Source organism: Chaetodon trifascialis, chromosome 9 (assembly GCF_039877785.1).
Source record: "Chaetodon trifascialis isolate fChaTrf1 chromosome 9, fChaTrf1.hap1, whole genome shotgun sequence".
In the NCBI taxonomy this organism is placed as follows: Eukaryota; Metazoa; Chordata; class Actinopteri; order Chaetodontiformes; family Chaetodontidae; genus Chaetodon; species Chaetodon trifascialis.
Genome location: NC_092064.1, coordinates 17359473 through 17379949, shown reverse-complemented (window position 1 = coordinate 17379949; position 20477 = coordinate 17359473). Strand labels below are relative to the sequence as shown.

Genomic DNA, 20477 nt, shown 5'->3' with positions numbered 1-20477 from the left:
TGCCAGTAAAAAGTACCTCTGCTCAACCTCTTCTCCTTGAAATCCCAAAAATGTGTCCCTGGGCTGAACAAAAAGATGGACAATGACAGTCTTGTCAGAGCTGAGGTGTTTCCAAAATAATGGCTAGACATGTTAAGCCAAGATGAATCTGCACTAACAGGTGTCCCGCTAGTGGAAGAACTCCAATGAAAATCACCTATTGACACCAATGCTGTGAAGCAGCTAATCGGTCAAGCATTTGCAAAGTTGTTTTAAAGTGATTTGTTGCTATTATATTTGGTAAATAAAGAGGGGCCTTGAAACATACATTAGCGAGGCTTTTTGTAGCAGTGCATGAAAAGGCATTTGTCAGAATGGGATAATGCTCCGCCAAAAATGTTTACCAACGTGAAAATGAATTGTCTGATGATACAGGTGAACTCTGGTGTACATGTATGAGCAGGAAAGAAGAGGATCCCTCGCAACAATGCTGAATCTAACTTTGGAAACCCATTAAAGAATTATTGAAGCCATATGCAGGATTGATGATCTCTACTCTGAAGTTAGAGGCACGCTGGCTGTGAAGAAAGTGCGTGGTTTTTGACAGGGGTCAAGTCTATCAGCTCCTGTTCACAAAAGTAGACTTCCAGCAGTCATTAAAGCCCTCTAAAGTTGAGAGTGCATTGAGGTTTGTCCTTGCTCTACGTCTGATCTCTGTTCCGAGACTGACAATGACGATTATCTTGATAAGTTGTCTGAGAGACTGCACAGTGTAGCAGCCTGATGTTTCCCGGCTTCTTTGCTCTCTGTCGTCTCTGTGTGATGCCGAGAGTTTTCTAATTTCTTTACTAGAACCCCTGTAACTGGCTTCCGTGCATGGACTGCCAGGCGCAGCGCACTGCTTTTTCCAGCTTATTCATGCAGCCTTGTTCTGATGTTTTGTGGACACATGCTGATCATTGCCGTCTTCTTTTTCTTCTGCCTGAAAGTTTTCTGGATCACTTGCTTAAGAGAAACAGCACACAACAAGGTTACTGCTGGTGTTGAAAACCAACCAGCTGAAAACTAGAGCCATGGAGAACAGGTAATTATCTGGGTATGTGGTTTGCTCTTCCTCAGTCTCTCTCTTGACTCTTATAGATAAGTACGCTCAGTATCCATGCAAATGCTTGGCAGACAGTTCAATTCCTTCTGGATGGAGGGGGGGTTTCTCTCTCTCTCTTGCTCTCTTTTTCTGTGTGTGTGTGTGTGTGTCTCTTTCCCTCACTCTTGCTGGCAGCAGCGTCTGTACTGTTGGCAGGAGTGACCAGAATAAAAACAGCAACACCAGACATAGAGGAGGAAAAAAGCAAAGTGATCCATTGAACTAGAGTCTTTGCCCTCTCTTGATTACGTTGAGTCCCATATCTTTTTCCCTTTTTTCACCTTTTTCTCCACTCTTTAAGACATCGGGCTTGTGGTAATTAGTTAGAAGAGAGTAAAACCAGCTGATCGGGAGAGGGGTGGTGCATTTTGGAGCGAGATGGCTAACAGAAACATTCTGTTGCTCTTCTGTGGACTCTTCCTCTTAGCACTGATTCAGCCCTCTCTTCAAGGAGGTAAGTGTGTGCTAGAGGTGAGCTTAGCCATGATCTTTGCTGCATCAATCACAGCCTTAGAACAGGTGCAATTTTTTGTCTGTCCCTCAGAGACAAAACTGAACATCTAATAATTAAAAGCTTTGCTGATGCCTATTAGGTCTAAAGTGTCAAGGAGTACATTCACTTATTTTAGTTGAAACCTTTTGTATAACATGTTAACTATGTATTATTTATCTGTTGCAGTTGACATTTATCCAATAATAGTAGTGTTTAGTGCAAACTTTGATTCTGTCATTTGGAGGTGTAATTTAACAACATTTCTGCAATTGCATTACTGTGTTTCTCTGTTCAGGTGATTTAAATACCTTGACAATGTAAAGCTCCCATTCATGAAAATTAAAGATTGTTTAGTCTGGCTCCACTTACAGAATCCCTGAATCGTGGTCTTCCATCACTCTACTATTGAAGAAAACACCATGACAAATAGAAAGGAAGTTGTTCTTTGCATCATATAGATTAGTACTGTCTGGAGCTTGACTTGATGTTTGCTCACCATGGCTTATGGCATAACTCTGCATCATAACTTAATAACTAGAGCAGCACTCTGAGAGCGCAGACCTCCACCATGGCCAATAGACCACTCTTGTATGATATGCAAATTTGTGTTGTTACAGTTGTGGTGTTGTTACAGTTGTATTGGTTGTACCATGAAACCACTCAGTCTTTATGAAGTTTGAACAGCTATTTGTTTAGGCTACCTCAGAGGATAACTGGTACCCATGATTGTGGATAGTGATACGGGGTCATCCTATTTCTACAATTTGCTATTTGTTTTCCACTATTGAACTTTACTACCATCTACTGGATTTTAAGATGTATCGCATTTTTTTCCGCTAAGGCCAAATGCCCCAGTTTGCATGTTCATTAAAGTGAAAAATAGTTTGTGTCTACCCCATGATTCAGATCTGTACCAAAATATAATTTGCCCTTCTTTGGCCCATGCTACACATTTCCACCAAGTTTCATGAGAATTGGGCAAATGCTTTGTCCATAACCCTGCTAAAAAACAACCAAAATCAAAAATATGACCTCCTTGGCAGAAGTAATAATGCCGCCCATTGTATCATTTGTGTGTGTGTGCAATCTAAGATTAAATTCTTAACTGAGCAACCATCCATTTTTGGTATAATTTAAAATTACTCTGGGCATTTCCAAAGTTAAAATACAGCAGAGACACATGCATGCATACATTGTGCATGTTTACATGGCTGCAGACCTTATTCAATAACATGTCAGTGAAGGTTCCAGCTGGTCTCTCTTTGCACTTAGTGAAATCACATAGTGTAAATTCACTCCTGATGGACCCCCAGGTGGAGAGACAGTGGTTGTGGGTTTCACCTTAACAGCTTTGACTGGGTCTGCTCTCGTTGGAGGACGGTTTGGCACAGAATCCATGAGGCAGCAGCATGCAGATTTCAGACGTTAGCTTCATCTGCCCTGTATGAGTTTGGGTTGGAGAGAGAGGTTGTGAGCATGCCTTTCCTCCCACTCTCATTCAACCTGTGAGTTTCCCTTTTCTCCCCTTTCTGCATTGCTTTGATTCAGTTCTTGGTTTGTGTTTTGGCTAAGATTCTCTGAGCTATTCAGTCCACAACTGGAAAACATGTTTAGCATCTGGGCCTGGGTATGCTGGAGTCAAGTCAATGACTAGTTGTATTTATTTGCTTAAAAGTCACAGCTGTTTATGTTCCTTATCTTCCAGTATCCAAGTGTCCCTTCAGATGGAGTATGTTCAGAAATTTTTTGTCCATATAAAGTCTCATTTTCCCAGCTTTGTTCGCCCCCTTTAATATGATCCTATTGACAAAGTCTACCAAGTCTGTTTCTGTCAGGTCATAGATTGTATCATCTAAAAATTTATTTGCCCTTCTTCCCTCTGTCTCATAGCACATTTGTCTTTCTAGCTAACATTTTCTGTGCCAGCCACATTTCAGTTGAAATTTGAGGTGCATTCAGGCAAAAATATATAGCAGGTAAAGGAGCCAACAAATATCAGTATTGGCTTAGCAGCACAACTTTGATCTCAAGTGAGTGGTGAATCCATCTATATCAAACCTTTCTGTGGCGCTCAAACTAGTTCCATCTGTGTCGGTGCACTCTAACTTGGAAAACAAATTCTCACCATGGTCCAAGGGTAAATTATCTGTCAGTAACATGAACCTCATTAACACCCAATCCACTCATTAAATGCCACTGCACAGAAAACGCCTCTTTTACTTGCTAAATTCACCTCTTGAATTATGATGGAGTGCAAAGCCTGTCTGAATGTTTTCCATCGACAAGTGTAAATGAGTTACAGTCCTAGAGGAAACATCTGGGAAGGAGTTTGTTAATAAATATGCCCCCTGTCATGTTACCCTGTGACCTTGCACAGGTACTGTATGTTTGTTGGTTCTCCCTGGTACGATGGAGGAGGCAGACTTTACATTATACAGACAAACAACATCTGTCACATGGATACAGTGAGCTGGATGTTATTCTTATCAAAATAAATTTGTGTTGACGCAGCTTGGTCTCAGTGGCCTCTGTTTTTTATTTCCACATTTGATAACTACATCAAACCCAAGTTTAACCATTGATGACATTATTTAAATGCATTTCTCAACATAGGAATTTAATCAAGCCTATACCACATTTTCCTAATAAAAGGAAGAGGGAACAGCTCATGAGGTGCAAACGTGCTTTTTTAAATTTACTTTTGCATTGGAAATGCCCAGAGTAATTCAAGTGTGTCATATATCAGTTTCTTACTTTGACATAAAATATGTTCTACTTCTCCAGACAACCTTACTGGTGGACCTTTGCCAAAGTCATTAGTTTGGCTTTTATGACGGACGCAGTTAATAGCACAATTCTGACGAGCAGAGGCCAGTGGGAGATGAAGAAGGAAAAATAGCTGCTCTGTTCTTTCACAGTCTCCAAAGCATTAAAGAGGTTGTATGCTGCTGGAAACCAGCTTGCCTCATTTGGTATTGGCCAGGTTCAGCTCTGAGACTGCAGTGGAATTTAATGCATTAATCAGTGACAATCGCCTGGCTGTAGGTGAAGTTAAATGAAATCAGTGCAGATTGGATGGCATGCCATGGCTGATGAACCACTGATGAATTACAGCACTATCCCAGCATTGCTGGTAGATAACCAAACTGATTGTCTTGATTCCCCAAGCAAGTGGTGCTTCAGGCTTTATTGGGAGTGTGTGTTATGGACACCTCTCTAGCTCTAATCCCACTTCTGGCGAGGTTGAGTGCCAACCACAGCATACTGGATTAATGTGACACATAGGCATCCTAGTGCTCAACAACTCTGCGCCGCAATTAAAGAAATAGATCATTTGAAGTGCCTTCAGAGCAAGATACATGAGTTTTTCTTCACTGAGGTTTTTGTTTGATTGCTTAGCTTCTTTAATGCTGGGCCCACAAAGGCATTTTAATTTGTTGATGTTGAGGTCTTTGGTGTAATTTACAGTAAAGTGACCTCATTCAGTACTCATTTGAGAAGGAGCCTTTGGGTTACAGGCACTGACTGACCAGGGTTTGCTATTGTGAAAGAACTGTTCCATGTACTCATGTCTTACTCTGGCATGTGTCCTGGGAAAGTGTGAAGTGATTGGAGAATTCCATCCACAGTTTGCAGTTTTACATCAAAGCATGTTGCCTGGCCTGGAAGTCACTTTCTGCATCAAAGCCAGAAACAATTACATTTTGGCCAATAGGTTTTCCTATCGCCATTTTTACTGTAAGTCCTGTTAAAGAGAATTGTAGGGATCAGACTAGAGATTTGGGATGGATGAGTTGATTTAATAGACGCATAATTCAAAAGGACTGCACTGCAAATGTCTAGGGTACAACTCCTTAGCACTATACACATCATTTTTTACTATCGGTAGTCTTACCTCTGTAATCGTGATGGACTCTTTAATGCAATCCAATTCCTTCATAAATGGATGACTGATTTGCGATCCAACATTATTATGACTCAAAGGCCTACAGGTTTCTCAATGACATCACCCTTACATATGTAGATACAGCATGTACACAATTACTGTGAGGGCATTCACATGGTAGTGAGTCCTCACCATTGTTAGAAACTCATATCAGTTGATAATTTGTTTAGCTCTTACTCTTTGGTTCTGTATAAATGCCAGTCCTAGCATCTCCCAGAGAGATGTTTGGTCTGCAGTCAACCAGTGCCAAGTCTTCAACAAAGAACCACATTAACTCAGATGATTCATTCCAGCCACTCTGCAAGCAGCCCTCACCAGACTGTTAGTTGCTGGGAGCAGTCTCACTAGGCCAGCAATCTGAAATGGCTCCTGTCAGGAATGTTTTCATCTTGACCCACTGCTGCTGACTGATGTCCAGGCTCTTCTAGCTTTACAAACAACATGAACATATTAGTGAGAATAATAAGAATTTTTTATACATACATGAAATCCATTACTGATGTACTGAAAAGATGGTAATAAAATGAAATTTGGATGAAACACATTACGTCAATGAAAACATTGTATGTTGTGTTGTATTACTTTCAGTGCACTTTCTTTGTGGGAGAGGGTGGGAGTAAACATGGCACCTCTAGGCCATTTGCATCAATATGTTGGTCTAAACCAAACAAAACTGCATGTCTGTAACTGTTTTGTTGGGTTTTTAGCAGCACAAGTACTGGAAAACATGTTCAGTTCCCCCACACACTCAGTAAAATGTCTGCAGACTGGACTGGAGTGATCATGAAGGTTCTGTTCTCTTTCACATAAATCATAGATTTTATTCTTTCCTTGTTCAGCTGTGTAAAGCAGAAAAAATGTCAATATCTTCATAAATCTGATTGATGATTCACCACTCAGTACATCTATGTTATCTTTATTATCTTTTTTTTTTTTTTGGAAAGAGGTTAAGTTGGAGGAAAAACAAAGAGACAGTCCATTTTATTTTGTCTGACACTTCACATTTGATGGATGTTTTACACAGAAGCATGAGAAACGCAAGGCAAATGAAATTGTTGAAATTATATAAACAATAAATAGTGAATGTAGCCCTTCATGGTTCTTTTGACATTTCACCTGTAACTGTGCCAGTTCTACTGTTTGATACGACCACATAAATTAGTTTCTGGAATGGAGTCATAATGTGAACTGTTTGTTCCACTAGCTTTTTGTGATTTCACGTGGCTGATGGTTCTTCAGCCATGGCTTATTCTTTCATTGTACTCAGCTCTGAAATACTTCTACAGCAGAGTTCACAGCTGTCCCAAACCCTTTTTTTTTTTAGTTTCAAAGGCATGTCTTTCCTAATCCTGTAATGATTTCCTGTCAGCTTAAAGTGGGAGGGCTTTGCCCAAGATACCCAATAGCGGGCAATTGAAAAGTGACAAAATTTAAATCAGGTCTTCTCAGTCATTGAAATATTGGCATCTGTGGCACCTCAAACTGATTTTCTGCTTCAGAGAAGTGTCAGAGACAAGGCTGGCAAGTATAGAAAAGGAAGGTGAAGTGCAAGAATAAGTTGGATTTTCACATTAAATTTTTTAACTTTCTTTGATGCTCCCCAGTTTCCTCCTCCACCCTCCAACATGCTGTGGAAAATAGACAGTGCAAGGGGTACTGATAGTAGGCCAGCTGTCACATGTCTGATAACGGGAGACGTAAGGGTGCCAGGAACCACAGTGTTTGCTTCACTGCACTGTTGCTGTGGGTTGCAGTATGAGAGCTTTCCATGAAGAGAGAACCAAACCCCCTCTTGTGGGACAGTGGTTTTGGATCCGTCTGAACACAGCAAACAGTTGTTAGCTTGCCAAGACATTTTTTTATTTTATTCAAAGTGATGGAAATAGTGGTGCAGATTTGTGTAAACGTCAAGTGGCTGAAGTGGTGTAAACACATTTCTTTAGGACTTCCCAAACTGTACGGAGTGCAGCACTGTGATCATTAATGGTAATGGTCCTGTAAGTCTTTTGTAAAGGACAGGGAATGCTGTAATGAACTTTTATGAGATTGCATGTGTGAGTGTAGTGTATGTACTCGCATGAGTTTGTTTTGCATGCCTACCGTAAGGATCATGTAAATTGTTTTCTCTTAGGCATTTAATTAGTTAGTAAATGGCCAATTATTGAACAGCCATTGCTCAGGGTCATGGAAATGTCAAATTACTCACCAGCTTGTTGTAAATGAGGTAAAGCTAAACTCTTTCAAGTCACAAAGAGCAATTGTAAAAACTGTCATTAACATGGGAGGTACTACGGAAAAACCCGTCATTGGCTTTGGTTTTATTTAATAACAAAACAAGTTCTGACTTACAATTTCCTCACTTCTATTCAGTCATTATTTGTGAGCTCAATAACCCACGTCCCCCATAAAGTGAAGTGCTTTAAGCCAGTATAATTTTTCCACATAGACTGTAATATGTGTATAGATTCATGAATCATATTTATATTTTCTTTCTCAAGGCTGTATCACCAGTTTTGATGCTCAGGCAAAATATGAAATAAATGATCTGCCAGCTAAACAGTTGATAAACATGTCACTTCCTACTTTCTGGGCCTACTCTCAAAACATGACATGATGCAAAAGTAAACATACAAAGCACTGGACATGGTCCTGTCCACCTGTTAGCTTGGTCTGGTGGACTACGTCATTTTATCAAAATTCAAAACAAGGGGAATTTGAGCCAACAAAACACGTGCATGCACATATGTTGTGTATGAAGATGATTTTTATCCAAGCCTTTGAGCTTTTCACACATTGTTCTCTTTGTGTTGTATAAATATGAATTTGAATCCTCTGAAAATTGAATTCTGATTGTGACATTTCTAATGCAATGGGGCTGCCTAGTTAGATTTGGGATTTGCTAATGATTTGAAAGAGTCTTAGTGCTGATAAGCTTTTCCCTCAACGAAAGTCCACCCTGAAACACTTTTGTGTTGTTAAAAAAACATTGCTGATATCCTTCTTCGAATATCAGGACTCATGTTGTTTGGAGGAGTATTTTACATAAGGTTGCCCCTCTTGTGCTAGCAAAAAGGGACACTAATTCCAACCTATCAGTAACTCATGTGAAACACATTTGAGCATTTTGACAGGGAAATAATTTCTACAGTAGGCCCAATATGGTCTAGATACATGCTGTGATTGACATAAAGACTTTTCAGGTAGTGTCAGTGTGTCACTCCCAGACTGTACCGGACACGTCTGTTTGCCGTATTTCCCTGTTGCTGATGACTGGCTGCATTCCTAGCTTACTGACACCCTGTCAGCTGTGAGCCCCCCAGTTGGACCATGTTCAACTGCAAAGTGGACTGATGATAAATTCAAATCACTGTCAGGATTCCTATGAGTTCACGTACATCATCACCCTCTAAATGCACTCTGGGGTCAGACCACAACAATAAAAAATTCCTGTTCAGTTCACAACTATCACTGTATTTGAGTGATGGCAAAAATTATTATTTATTTCTGAGCGATGTAATAGGCTGTAATTTATTGTTTCTTCTGTCTTCCCTTTTCCACATTGTCCATCTTAACAAGTTGTAAAATTCACATTTCTTTCTGTGGTCCAGGGGAATGAACCTGCCCCAAGCTGAATAATACAGTGTGAAGTAATGGCTTGCCATTTGTCATCTTGAAGTTTATTAGGTTTGTACACATAAGGCTGTGTTTGACATTCTTACTTTGTTATCTTTCAATAGATGAGCCATTGTTTCAGCAAAGTCAGATCACTAATACTGCACTGCACTGCACTACATGGTAATATATTTCAAATCTTCTTTCCCAGGGTTTCTATAAACCAGCATTAATCATATCACAAACACTCAGGGCAAACTTTTGACTGGAGTCAACTGTGAAATAAATTCTGCCTCCTCTAATCCCTTGTGCTCTGCAAGTCAGTGTTGTCCTTCACACACATTCCAGCACATTCCCATGACCTGGCTTGGTTATGCAGAACGTAAGCGTATGATGCTGATGATGATAATTGGGACAATCATGAAGAAATCGTCAAATTTATTGAGGTAGGTCAGGTCACTTGGCAGAGGTCACAGTGTGCCATATTTGGATGAATGGTTTCAGTGAACCTAATGCACTCTGTGAAAGTTGCACAGTAGCATGATGGGATTCTAAGCAAAAGGAAAACTGGAGCAGACACACACTCCCGCTTTCCTCACTTGCAATGCCGAGACAGGAAATCCTCCTTTTGATTGTGAAATGAAGGAGCAGAATTGAGAACAATCACTGCACTCTATCATGTGTTGCCTGCACCTGAGGTCTGTGCCACGAAGCCAATGGCATGGGCAAACTGACGGCGACGCTCAAACACGCACACTACTCGCATTGACTTGTTTTATAATCAAATGCAGAACCCGGGAGATTATTATTTATTCCTATTTTTTATTTCAGCCTGAAGTATTTCTCTTTAGTCAGTCCTCAGTATTACAGGGCCAAACCCCAAGAAATCTGATCAGTTCCACCATCATCCAGCTCTCAGATCTTCCCAGTCAGGATGAGTTGGAAGGCAACCTCCCTGTCGTCTGTCCATTTGTTCATTCATGGAGTCATTTTTTTGTCCGAGCCAGCTTCCACCATAATTGTTCCCATTTACACTGCTGCCGAAGACGTTTCTAGATTTTAGACCTCACTGTGTTCTTCCATTGACTGTTGCTAACTGCTCATTTTCTTAACCTCAGTGGTTCCACAGAAAGAATACTGATGTTATGGCGGCACAAAGCCATTAATATATTATGTCACAGCTTGTTAGTGAAAAGACCAAAGCCACCTTCAGTGCAATGTAGCAATGTGCAGGCATACTTAAACTGTAGATAGATGTTTACTTTTTGGTATTTTTCAAAGGGATGTGATGTGTCATGTATTTTCATTTGACTAGATTAGACAGTAATACCCTGTAATGTTCTTCCCCTAATGGCAACAGTGGACAGAACTCAAAGTGCAGTGTTCACACAGTATTTGCTAATAAACACATGAACACCTTTGACATGTGGTTTAAATTAATTGGCCTCCCAACACATGTAAGAGCCATTAAACATAACCATTGGGATCCTCAGCCCTGGTCTCTCCATTGCGTTGTGTTTTTAGTGATATAAACCAGGTTTTTCCCTCAAAAAATAAGACTTTGTAATTTTGGCCTTAGCTCACCGGTCCCGTTGGATTTAACCGTTAGTATTCCCAGAACAACTGCAGGATTTTTTCATCCTCCCTTTCTTTTATTTCTGTTGATATTCATTCCGCACATGAGGCCACCATGTCTGGGATCCAGAACGACCATCTCAGGAGTTACTCTGGCTTGCAGCCAGAAATCAAGCAAGAAAGGAGGCTAGGGGATGCAGCTCGGGGTTAAGGGTGTCCACAGTGCTGCAGCCACTTTATGAAAGAATGTCTCCAACTGCAATACCTCATCAGAATGAAAACTATTGGAATTTTCTCCTAATCAAGCCTATAAAGTTTTATTTTTTCATTTTTTTGTGTTACTCAGTCTCTGGCTGGAGCTGCTGTGTTCACGTTTCATTGTGCACCACATCACTGCTATGAACTGGGGTAGATGTGTATGCCAAGGACAGAGTTTGGCTGTCTGGGTCACAGATGATGAAAGTGTTTGAGAATGTTTATCTAATAAATGGGGTCATTGTGTAGAAATGCTGTTACAAGCATTGCAATAAAAAAAAACAAAAACAAAAAATCATTAATGGCTGAGAAGTGTTTGGCCACAACTATAACTTGTGTCACATGTGTTGGTGATCAAGGATGACCTCTTGCTTTCTCTGTTGTGTGTTCCAGGTGTGTATGTACCACCTGGTGCTGGGATTGGTCCAGGAGGCAGCGGACCAGGAACTGGATACTTTCCAGGTAACAAAGCCTCCAATGATTGTCTGGATAATTTAATCAAAAATAATCCCGAACACAGGAACAACAAAGTCTGTTTGTCTTTAGCAGAGTTGTAACAGTTAATTTATACTACTGTAGACCAGAGATTGTGCTAGAAACTCTACTCTAGAAAATATCAGAATGCGAAGTTGAAGTAAAGGTAATGAAAATTTCAAATCTGTTGGGAATGTCAAAAGATAAATGATAAAGAAAATAACTTCATTCAGTCTTCTGCAGAACCCTGAAACCTAAAGTTCTCTTTGTCTTTCCCTCATGTGATACTGTGTCACATTAAAGCCTGATGTTCACCAGCAATGAGATGACAACTCTCTTGAACTGATTATTGTCACATCATTACTATTATTATTATGACTGTGACAGTTCCCTGCATGTTGTATGTAATGATTTGATACATATTTCTTCCTTTATTCAAATTGGATATGTTATTAGCATAATTCATCCCACATTAGAACAATGTCCTGATAAACATAAATATAATAAATAGTAAATGAAAAATGTTGTACATGAAGTTCCTTATATTTGTAGGCAAACTGCGTTTTGTTTTAACTCAGTTGTGGTTTAATTATGCTGCACTCTCACTGTTGCAGTTTCACAACAACCACAAAAATAGGAGGATGAGACAGTTTCCTGTGAGAAGTATAAGTAATTAAGCACAAATACTAATATATGTATGCATACATATGCACATGCATGGTGTGCAGCATATGTTGCCACTTTTATTTACTGTATGGTCACACTGAATATTAAACATTTTTGTATGGACTGCTGCTCCATCATGATATAAAAACTTAAATGCATACATCTATGAAATGTCGTGTTCATTTCCAGTGTCCTTAGAGAATATAAAACAAATTTCAGCTGCTGTAATGAAGAATTGCTGAGCCAAAAAACTGTCCATTCATACGCCACTACAGGTAGGATTACCATAACTCAATACTCCGTATGATTGTTGTTTTACAAGGGGCTGGTGGAGGAGTCCCTGCGGGCTATAAACCAGCTAAAGCTGCAGGTGAGTAGGAGATGTCTTTGATTTATGATTTTTTTCCCCATATATAGAATACACTTTTAAGAATTGCCTCATCTTCATCTTGAACTGGTGCATGCACTGCTGTCTCAGTGATTTGGATATGTGAAACTGTTTTTATGTAGTAAATTATATTGTGTAAAATATTTAGAAATCAGACTGGAACTAGCAGAAATTCTCATGTGAAATGTTTGCTTTAATAATGATAAGTTGAAACAACATTGCCTCCATTGGGCTTTTTGCACAACCACAGATATTCCATGTTGTGTCTGTCATTTCACACATCAGTAGCAGATACACTCTGCTCTGCATACACAGTCCACCTTAGCAACAGTTCACCAACCGTAGGCAGTGTCCTGGCGAGGTATCAGCTGTCGTTTGTTGAACAAGTATCACCCTGTCCACCTTTTTTTAGCTATGAGTATTAAAGCCATGACTGAAGGAAGAACTGATGTGACTTTTGAATTGTGATACTGTTATGTAGTGAGTTGAAAGTTCGTTGCGTGTTTGTAGGTTATGTCCAAGTAACAGTGTGACATTTATGTTAACAAAAACAAGAAGAAACAGATTGCTGTAATAAAGACAAATTTGCTCTCTGTTTTGGTCAGATCTGAAGGAAACACATGGTGAGACTTCCTTGTCACACCATCACATGCTGAGAATAATTAAATCCTAGGGTTATTGCTGTGGCAATAAACAATGCGTTCAGGGCCAGCTACTTTTGTTGAGCTGGTTTATTGGAAGACATTTTGAGGTTTGGAAATTTGAGTCCTGTTACACATTTCTCTCATACAAACTCAGTAGTCGATGATGATTGTCACAATCTTAACAATTCCAACCCTAAATAATGATCATAATGACCTGACGACATGACACGAACATTGTTAGCAGATGATAAATGTTTACAACGTGAATGACAGTAGTGACCACAGTCTCACCTGTCTGTGTTTGACTCTTACAGTAGGAGGTTATGGAGGTGGAGGTCGTGGAGTGGGCCCAGGTGGTTTGGTGCCAGGAGGAGTTGGTCCAGGTGGTCTGGTGCCAGGAGGAGTTGGTCCAGGTGGCTTGGGCATTGGAGGACTGGGAGGAGGTATGAAGAGGCCTTTTTTTTTCAACATCTTTTTTTCAATCAGTAATTGAAAACAGGCGCGAATCCTTCCTGAATAAAGAGACACACATTTAACAAAAAATCTAACTGCAGCAGTTCATCTCCCAATGTTTGAAAAGCTGAAAACTGTAAAATAGTACCTGTAACACATGAATATGTCTCATGAAGTGAGATCTCGAATCTTGACTTCATGAAAGACCAAATTAAAATGGTTGTCCAGTAAATCATTATTGAAAATGCTTCTGTATATTTTTCTTGTTTTACCCCAACAGGACAAGGCGGAAAGGCCCCTAAACCAGGTCAGATGGAACATTTATTTACATATATTATTGTATTTTGTGTCAAATGTCTAAAGTAATAGAATACGCAGGTTTTATGTTGTATGTACATACTATATTAAAGTAATGTGTAGAATACAGATTTTGTTTCTTTAAAACGTGGAACATTTGCGCCTTGAAAGGAAGGAAGTAGAATGTGTTGGTATGGGGTGGATGGAGTAGCTTAATGTATAGACAGCATTAAGTTCACACACCCACAGAACAGGGAGACCTGCACAAACGCAGGGCAATCACTAACAGAAACAGTCTTTTGATTGGTTGTCACCAAGTTTTTCTTATCACCCTGTGTTTTCGTCGGGGTTGGTTTACACTGGCTTGGCAGCTGTTCGGGGCGTCCTGACTGGGTGGGTCCATACAGAGATTCCTCCACTCCTACACCTCAGCTGTATTGGGGAGTGATGATTGGCAGAGTGCAGACAGCCATCACCGCCTGCCAAACAATGGTGCCAGAGCACTGATTAATGTTATTGTAATGTTAGACCCTTACAATATCTGGAAACCTCTGTGTTGAAATTTACCACGGTCCTTCTCTCTGATACAGTACAGTAAATATTTTCCTTTGCCGTAATACAGTCTGAGCTGCACTGGTGCTTCAGCAATGTTTAGCCATCGTTTAATTTCTGTAAGCATTGCTGATACAATCTCGGCCTACCTCTATGTGTTTAGAAAGATAAGGAACCAAGCAATCATCTTATAGTCCCGATAACACATGGAGCAGGTTACAGAAGGGTCCCTCTGGAGTACCACAACCCCACCCTCCAACAAGAGTTGCAGGAGAGCCATTCTGTGAAAATGACCTAATATCAAGTATTTGGTGGAAGTTGATTTTGGCTGGGATCAGCAGAGCGTTACTTGGGAAGTATGGCTCTGGCTTTTGTATGCATGAGTTCTCCCCCTCCCTCACCAGGCGTACACGGCAGAAATTACATTAGTGAGAAAACGGAAGGCAAACGATGTTAAAAGCAGCTCCTTGTGTTCTTGAAATAAGAGCAATTTGGGTCTGAGTCTTCCCTCCTACACGCCATACTAATCTCTGCTGTATGGAAAACACATAGAGAACGACTAAAGGTCAGCTAAGGTTACTTTTAAATGAGAGGAGAGACTTAATTCACTAAGGGGCTATAATATGTTCTGCTTCATGGTCGTAATTGTGTTCAATAATCTCTAGAAGTGGGTTCCATCAGTGACTTTTCATATCAGCAGTTTCCATTCTATTAGAAGAATATTGTCTAAAACTGTCCAGATTTGGATATGACAACTTTCTATATACCTGACAAGTATGAATTTTCTTTAACTACACAAATGTACATCTTAAGTTCACCAGCAGGTAAGCTGTTTGCAATGGTAGGTTGAATCCATCTGCATCAATACGTCAGTGTTTGGTTTGTGTGCTACCAGCATATGAAAAATTGTTGACCCTTTTTTTATTAACCTTTAATATATAAAGCAGGATTCTGTTTCCAAAGAGAAACAAATGCAAACACAGGTAAACTACTCTTTGATGAATACTCACACACAGTCACCAGGAGAGCTGCCGTTCATTCCTTTGTGGAAGCAAAGCATTGACATTGCATTCCACAGATACGCACCTTGCCTGGCCAGTAATGGAGAACAGCAGCTGGCTATGTGAGTAGCGTGACTGCAGTGAATTGCAGCGTAGCTCATGCAAGACCTTGTAAATGTTACACTAATTGTGAAGCCTGTCAGCGTCCAGCTTTGACAACACTGAAAGCTGGAAAGAGGAACTTTCTCTTTATGAACAGCTGTTGGACACCATCTCCTTTCCTGTGTTCCCCCAGGCAAAGGTGGATTCAGTCCTCATGTGTGATTGCCAAAACTTGGCTTTCATAGGCTAGCCTCTTGTCACTTTCAGGCAGTGTGAAGGCAGTTAACAAGAAACATAGAGGTTACTGTTTTTGCTGTTTTTATTTTATTATACCATTACAACAGTCTGTTTTAGGTTGGGAAAGGATGAGTGTGGGTGGGATATCTACAGTACGTGTCCTTGTTTACCTTGCCAATCGACTATCCAAATTGAAGATGATAGGAAGACAGATATCATGCTGTCCCACCTCTCTCTCACCGTCTGGAAAAAAAAATAGCATGTCACACAAGACCACATCAGAGCACTGAAAATCTGCGTGATCAGTTAGAATCTGTAAGCAGTTTAATTAAGCATTTCTCTGCCTACATTATAGATATCATGTAGAAGATGGATGAAATGCTGCAGTCACCATTGTGTTTCTGATATTTTCTCCATCCCTACTATAAATGAGAGGCATGTCAAGTGTGCGAAAGAAAATAGTAATGACTAAAAGAAATTGAAGGTTGGCTGGTGGTGGGTCCTCTGGGATTTGCCTCGAGTTCGCATCAGCAGCACTGAGTGTGTATAACCCTCACTTTTTATCTCACCTTTATTTTGGCTCTTCACTGCCACAGAATAAACGTAACAATGTGAAGTAATGGGGAAATTGTGAAAATAGCCCAACAATTTGGTTCAAGATAACATCACGCCTGGAAAAACTGCAACACACATACAGTATAATTTAAAGTGATGGATTACATTGGTCAATGCAGCGACATGCCACCGCAAGTGGAGTTGTAGATTCTGACTGCAGAAAATACGCAGGAGGTTTTGAGTTTTCAGAGCCTGCAACCACCACTTCACTATTTTGAAACTAGTTTTCACTTTAAGGCTGTTGCTAGAAATGTTCCTCATGTTACTTTGCAAGGCAGCTGGATTTGTGAGATCACATGAAATTATGGGAGCCAAGAATTCAGCTTGCCAGGCTTCAATTTATGCGTTTGTGGTTAAACCACAGTCATTTTGGAAACAACAATGGCAGCTCCCAGAGAGGTTAGTGTAGATGCTGCTATAGCATCAGTTATATCAGAACTGGAGAGTATTTCTTCATTGAAAGCAGAGGAAAGAACAGCAGTGACGGCGTTTCTTGGTGGAGAAGATGTTTTCGTTCTTCTCATGGCTGGCTCCAGCAAGAGTCTTACTACAACATGTGGTTCGTTGATCTGATTGGTTTGAATTATTCCGTGATAGACAGATGGTTCGTCCAATCACCTGCCAAGTATTTTTTTTTTTTTTTGAAAGTGCCCACCCTTTTCCAAACAGTTTCCAAGGACGTCTTCCCAGATGGTTCTGTGTAACAAACCATCTGGTGCATCAGGCTCTTGCTCATGTACAGTACCACGAAACTCTCATTTCACCACCCACCCACTCATTTTAAAGAACAAACTTCATCATTTTGAATGTCTTGTGCATGTCTCTGCGATTCAAAACGCACGGTCTATCAACGGACCTGATTCCTTTGGTTCATTTTCAAAGCCTCTGGTTCAGATCGGGGTCATTGTTTGAAGAGGCACAAAATGTGCTTGCCTGTTTCACAACAGGAAGAGTGAGGAAAGGCAGAGAAATGGAAAGACAGAATGGATATGGGGAGGACAGAGAAGAGACAGGGTGAAGCAAGGAGAACGGAAAGGACCAATAACTCTTAAGAACATATCGTGTACTGTATGTGTCATCCGCGTACGCCACCGCTCACAAACACACACACACACACACACACACACACACACTGTGCGCACATTCATTCGGTCAACACACATCCTTAAAGAGCTTGTCGAAAGAAAGGAGACTGATAGATTGAGGTGAGGATGAAAGTGTTTAGCCAAAAGAAGATGAGCTTGGAGGAGGTTTAGTCTTCTGGAGCACACATGCTTTTCATTACTGGAGCTTAGACCTGTCCTCTGAGCTGTCCGAGACTGGAAGCATCTGTGTGTGAATGTGCATGACTGAGAGTATATGTAAATATGTTTATGGTCTTCATATGCGTGTAATCAGAAGGGTGAGCACATGCACACGGATACATAAATACTGAATATGTATCCTGACATTGGTTTGGGGGCATACAGTATTTCTTTCAGCACATAGATATACACAGACACACACCATGAATTAAGTGCAGCTTATTCAGACAGAAGAACTATATGAAAGATGGCATTTTCCTCTGTTCTCAACCACTTAACTTTCCTCCACCTCTCCTCAACTTGTTCTGTGTCGAGTATCAGTGTCAAGCTTTCAGTATCTTAGAACCTGATCTGCCTGCTGAGGAGACTTTTTAATATCGGAGCCACAACACCCCCACACTCGACTCAGCCCATGCAGTATGCACACGGCCAACACGGCTTGTTTGTTAACATTGGAAATGCCTATTGCTTCCCAAACAATTTATCTTGGATGATGTCACCAGATGTTAACCTCTTCAATAATCTCATGAATTCATCTTAACAATTAAAATGATATTGGCGTAAAGCAAGATAAGATGTGGCTTTATTAGTTTTTACTGGTGTCTATTCAGTCATGCATGCCACACATTACTGTTTCTAACTGTGGTATTTTCCCCCCACATTGAACTGATTCAATGACTATAACAGCTCCCCAGCCTCTCACAAGCCTGCTGTGTCATGTTTGTATGGCAGTTCTCTCGAGAGCATGTTACCACCAATGTGATTTTTGTCCATGTACACCCTGTTAGTTGATGAGCCATCCCTTGGTATACTCTCACAACCTCTCCTGTGCTTGTTTTCCAGCAGGTCTGGAGCATGGACCACTATCCCCGTCCATCTGGCAGCATGACCAAAGTGTTGTTTATGTAGTGATGGAGAAGTTTCTTGCTCTTATTTCCCTAAGAGTCCATCAAGACGGATTACCGGTTGAAGGACTGTGTTGCAGTCATTAGTAGAAGTGGACTGAAATCTATTAGATCTAAGGGCCTGTTTTCTGGATTTGTAGTAAGCAATGCCATGTTTTCTGAGTTACAGGAGGAGCTGAGAGTTCCTTTTACAGATGGTATTTCGTTTTGCAAGTTGATAATAGTTGTATGTGGTTCACACTGCGAGAGTGTAGCTGTAGCTGATCAAAATGTACAACGCAAGGGGTAGAAGGTCACATAGTGTATTTACATACATGGCCGGTAGTGCAGGCAGCAAGGAAAGGACCCAAACAGGCCTTATGGGCTGGTGTCGATAGCTTGGCAGGTACAGGCACTGGATTACTAGATGAAAGGCAGGCAAATTCAAGTCCAAGTCCAGGCAAAGGTAAAGGAGCAGACTCGGTTCAGGTTGCTCGAATACCAAAGTACAAGGCACTTGGCAACTAGGATAAACTGGCAAAGGAACAAAGGAACAAAGGATCTGGCCTCATATATGTAATGACTGATGGGGGAAGTGAGAGCGGTGAGCAGGTGAATGAGGAAGACTGACTTCAAGTCAGGTAGAGAATGGCAACTGCAAGTGGGAATGTGGCTGGCAAGTGGGACAGAAGCAGAATGTGATAAATGTAATGCAGCTGTTTTGAGCAATGCTTTTCAATAGTCACTGCACAAAGTGTCCGGAGTAAGTAATTTATTTTTGTATTAATGTGTTAGTCATTTTTGAACTGAAATTATCTGACTTCAGTTCAATGTTTTTTATAGGGTTAGAGTTAGTGTTTTTCAGCACTCATCTAGATCCAGGACTGGACTAAATGACTTGTGAAGATGAATGGTTTTTAAATCACTTCAGCCTTGGCCCTTTAGACCTTATATGTTAGGCCATGTAATAATACCACTTGTGATGTGCATGTAATGTACAATTTGGTAAACAGATTTTCCACTGTCAGCGATGCAATTTATCTCTCCCTCATGTTTTCCTTTGTACAGCATCCCATGTGTTTGTCATGGTAAAATGCCTCAGATGGCTGCACAATGAGAGTAGCCTTTGTAATGACAGAGGAACTTAGAAAATGCCTTTGAGGCCGACTCAATGAATCTAACATCAGTGTTTCAAAGTGGATATTTTGCGTCGAGACGACCTGTCGAACTCGAGTCTCTCTTCTCAACCCTGAGTTGTCAGAAAAGTATTCAGTGGAATGGAAGTTAGATGCATATGTGGACCATCTGCGAGAGCAATCACACTTGGCCAACTTTACATACCATGGCCACAGGCTGTGTTTGTTAACTGCTTTTCTCAACCTATGGATAATTTGCACAATTGAACTCTAGACATGGAGCATACTTAGTAGAAATCAGCAGTTTTTCAAAATGTGCATATGTACTCTGTGCACCACTGTATGCTCAAAAGCTTACAGTGTGTTTCTGTCTTGTCTGCATGCCTGTACAGTACATGGTGTGAGTGTGGGCGCCAAGCTGAAATCGGCAAAGGTATGAACAGTGGGTTAGGGATACTCTTAAGACATATTCAAGGGCTCAGTGTTGGCAGAGCAACTGTTACATTCCTTTAAAAGTGGATAAAAAAAAAGTAGAATAGCAGACGCTCTGGGCTCTCACTGAAACAAGGCAAAGGGAGAAGTGTTTGGTTGACTAGAAAGCTTATAGCATAGCGTGTTCTGCTCCGTATGACCTGTAGCGTAAACAGTGACATCATAATTTCAGTGGATATGGTGTAAGGCAGGGTGTGCAAATTAGCACAGTTTGAGTTAAGGGACATC

At 40.6% G+C, this 20477-nt stretch overlaps 1 protein-coding gene across 1 annotated transcript; it reads left to right on the top strand.

Annotated features, from left to right (window-relative positions):
- Nucleotides 1–1299: 1299 nt before the first annotated feature.
- Nucleotides 1300–14008, top strand: LOC139336922 (elastin). The gene is made up of 6 exons (XM_070971233.1): nt 1300–1577; nt 11398–11466; nt 12467–12514; nt 13491–13553; nt 13590–13619; nt 13910–14008. The coding sequence occupies exons 1-6, from the start codon at nt 1502–1504 to the stop codon at nt 13993–13995; spliced, it is 372 nt and encodes a 123-aa protein (XP_070827334.1). The 5' UTR covers nt 1300–1501; the 3' UTR covers nt 13996–14008.
- Nucleotides 14009–20477: the final 6469 nt, after the last annotated feature.

Coding starts and splice junctions, on each gene's coding strand:
- LOC139336922 (XM_070971233.1), top strand. CDS start 1,502: ATGGCTAACAGAAACATTCTGTTGCTCTTCTGTGGACTCTTCCTCTTA. Junction 1,578..11,397: donor TCAGCCCTCTCTTCAAGGAG/GTAAGTGTGTGC, acceptor TGTGTGTTCCAG/GTGTGTATGTACCACCTGGT. Junction 13,554..13,589: donor TTTGGTGCCAGGAGGAGTTG/GTCCAGGTGGTC, acceptor GAGTTGGTCCAG/GTGGCTTGGGCATTGGAGGA.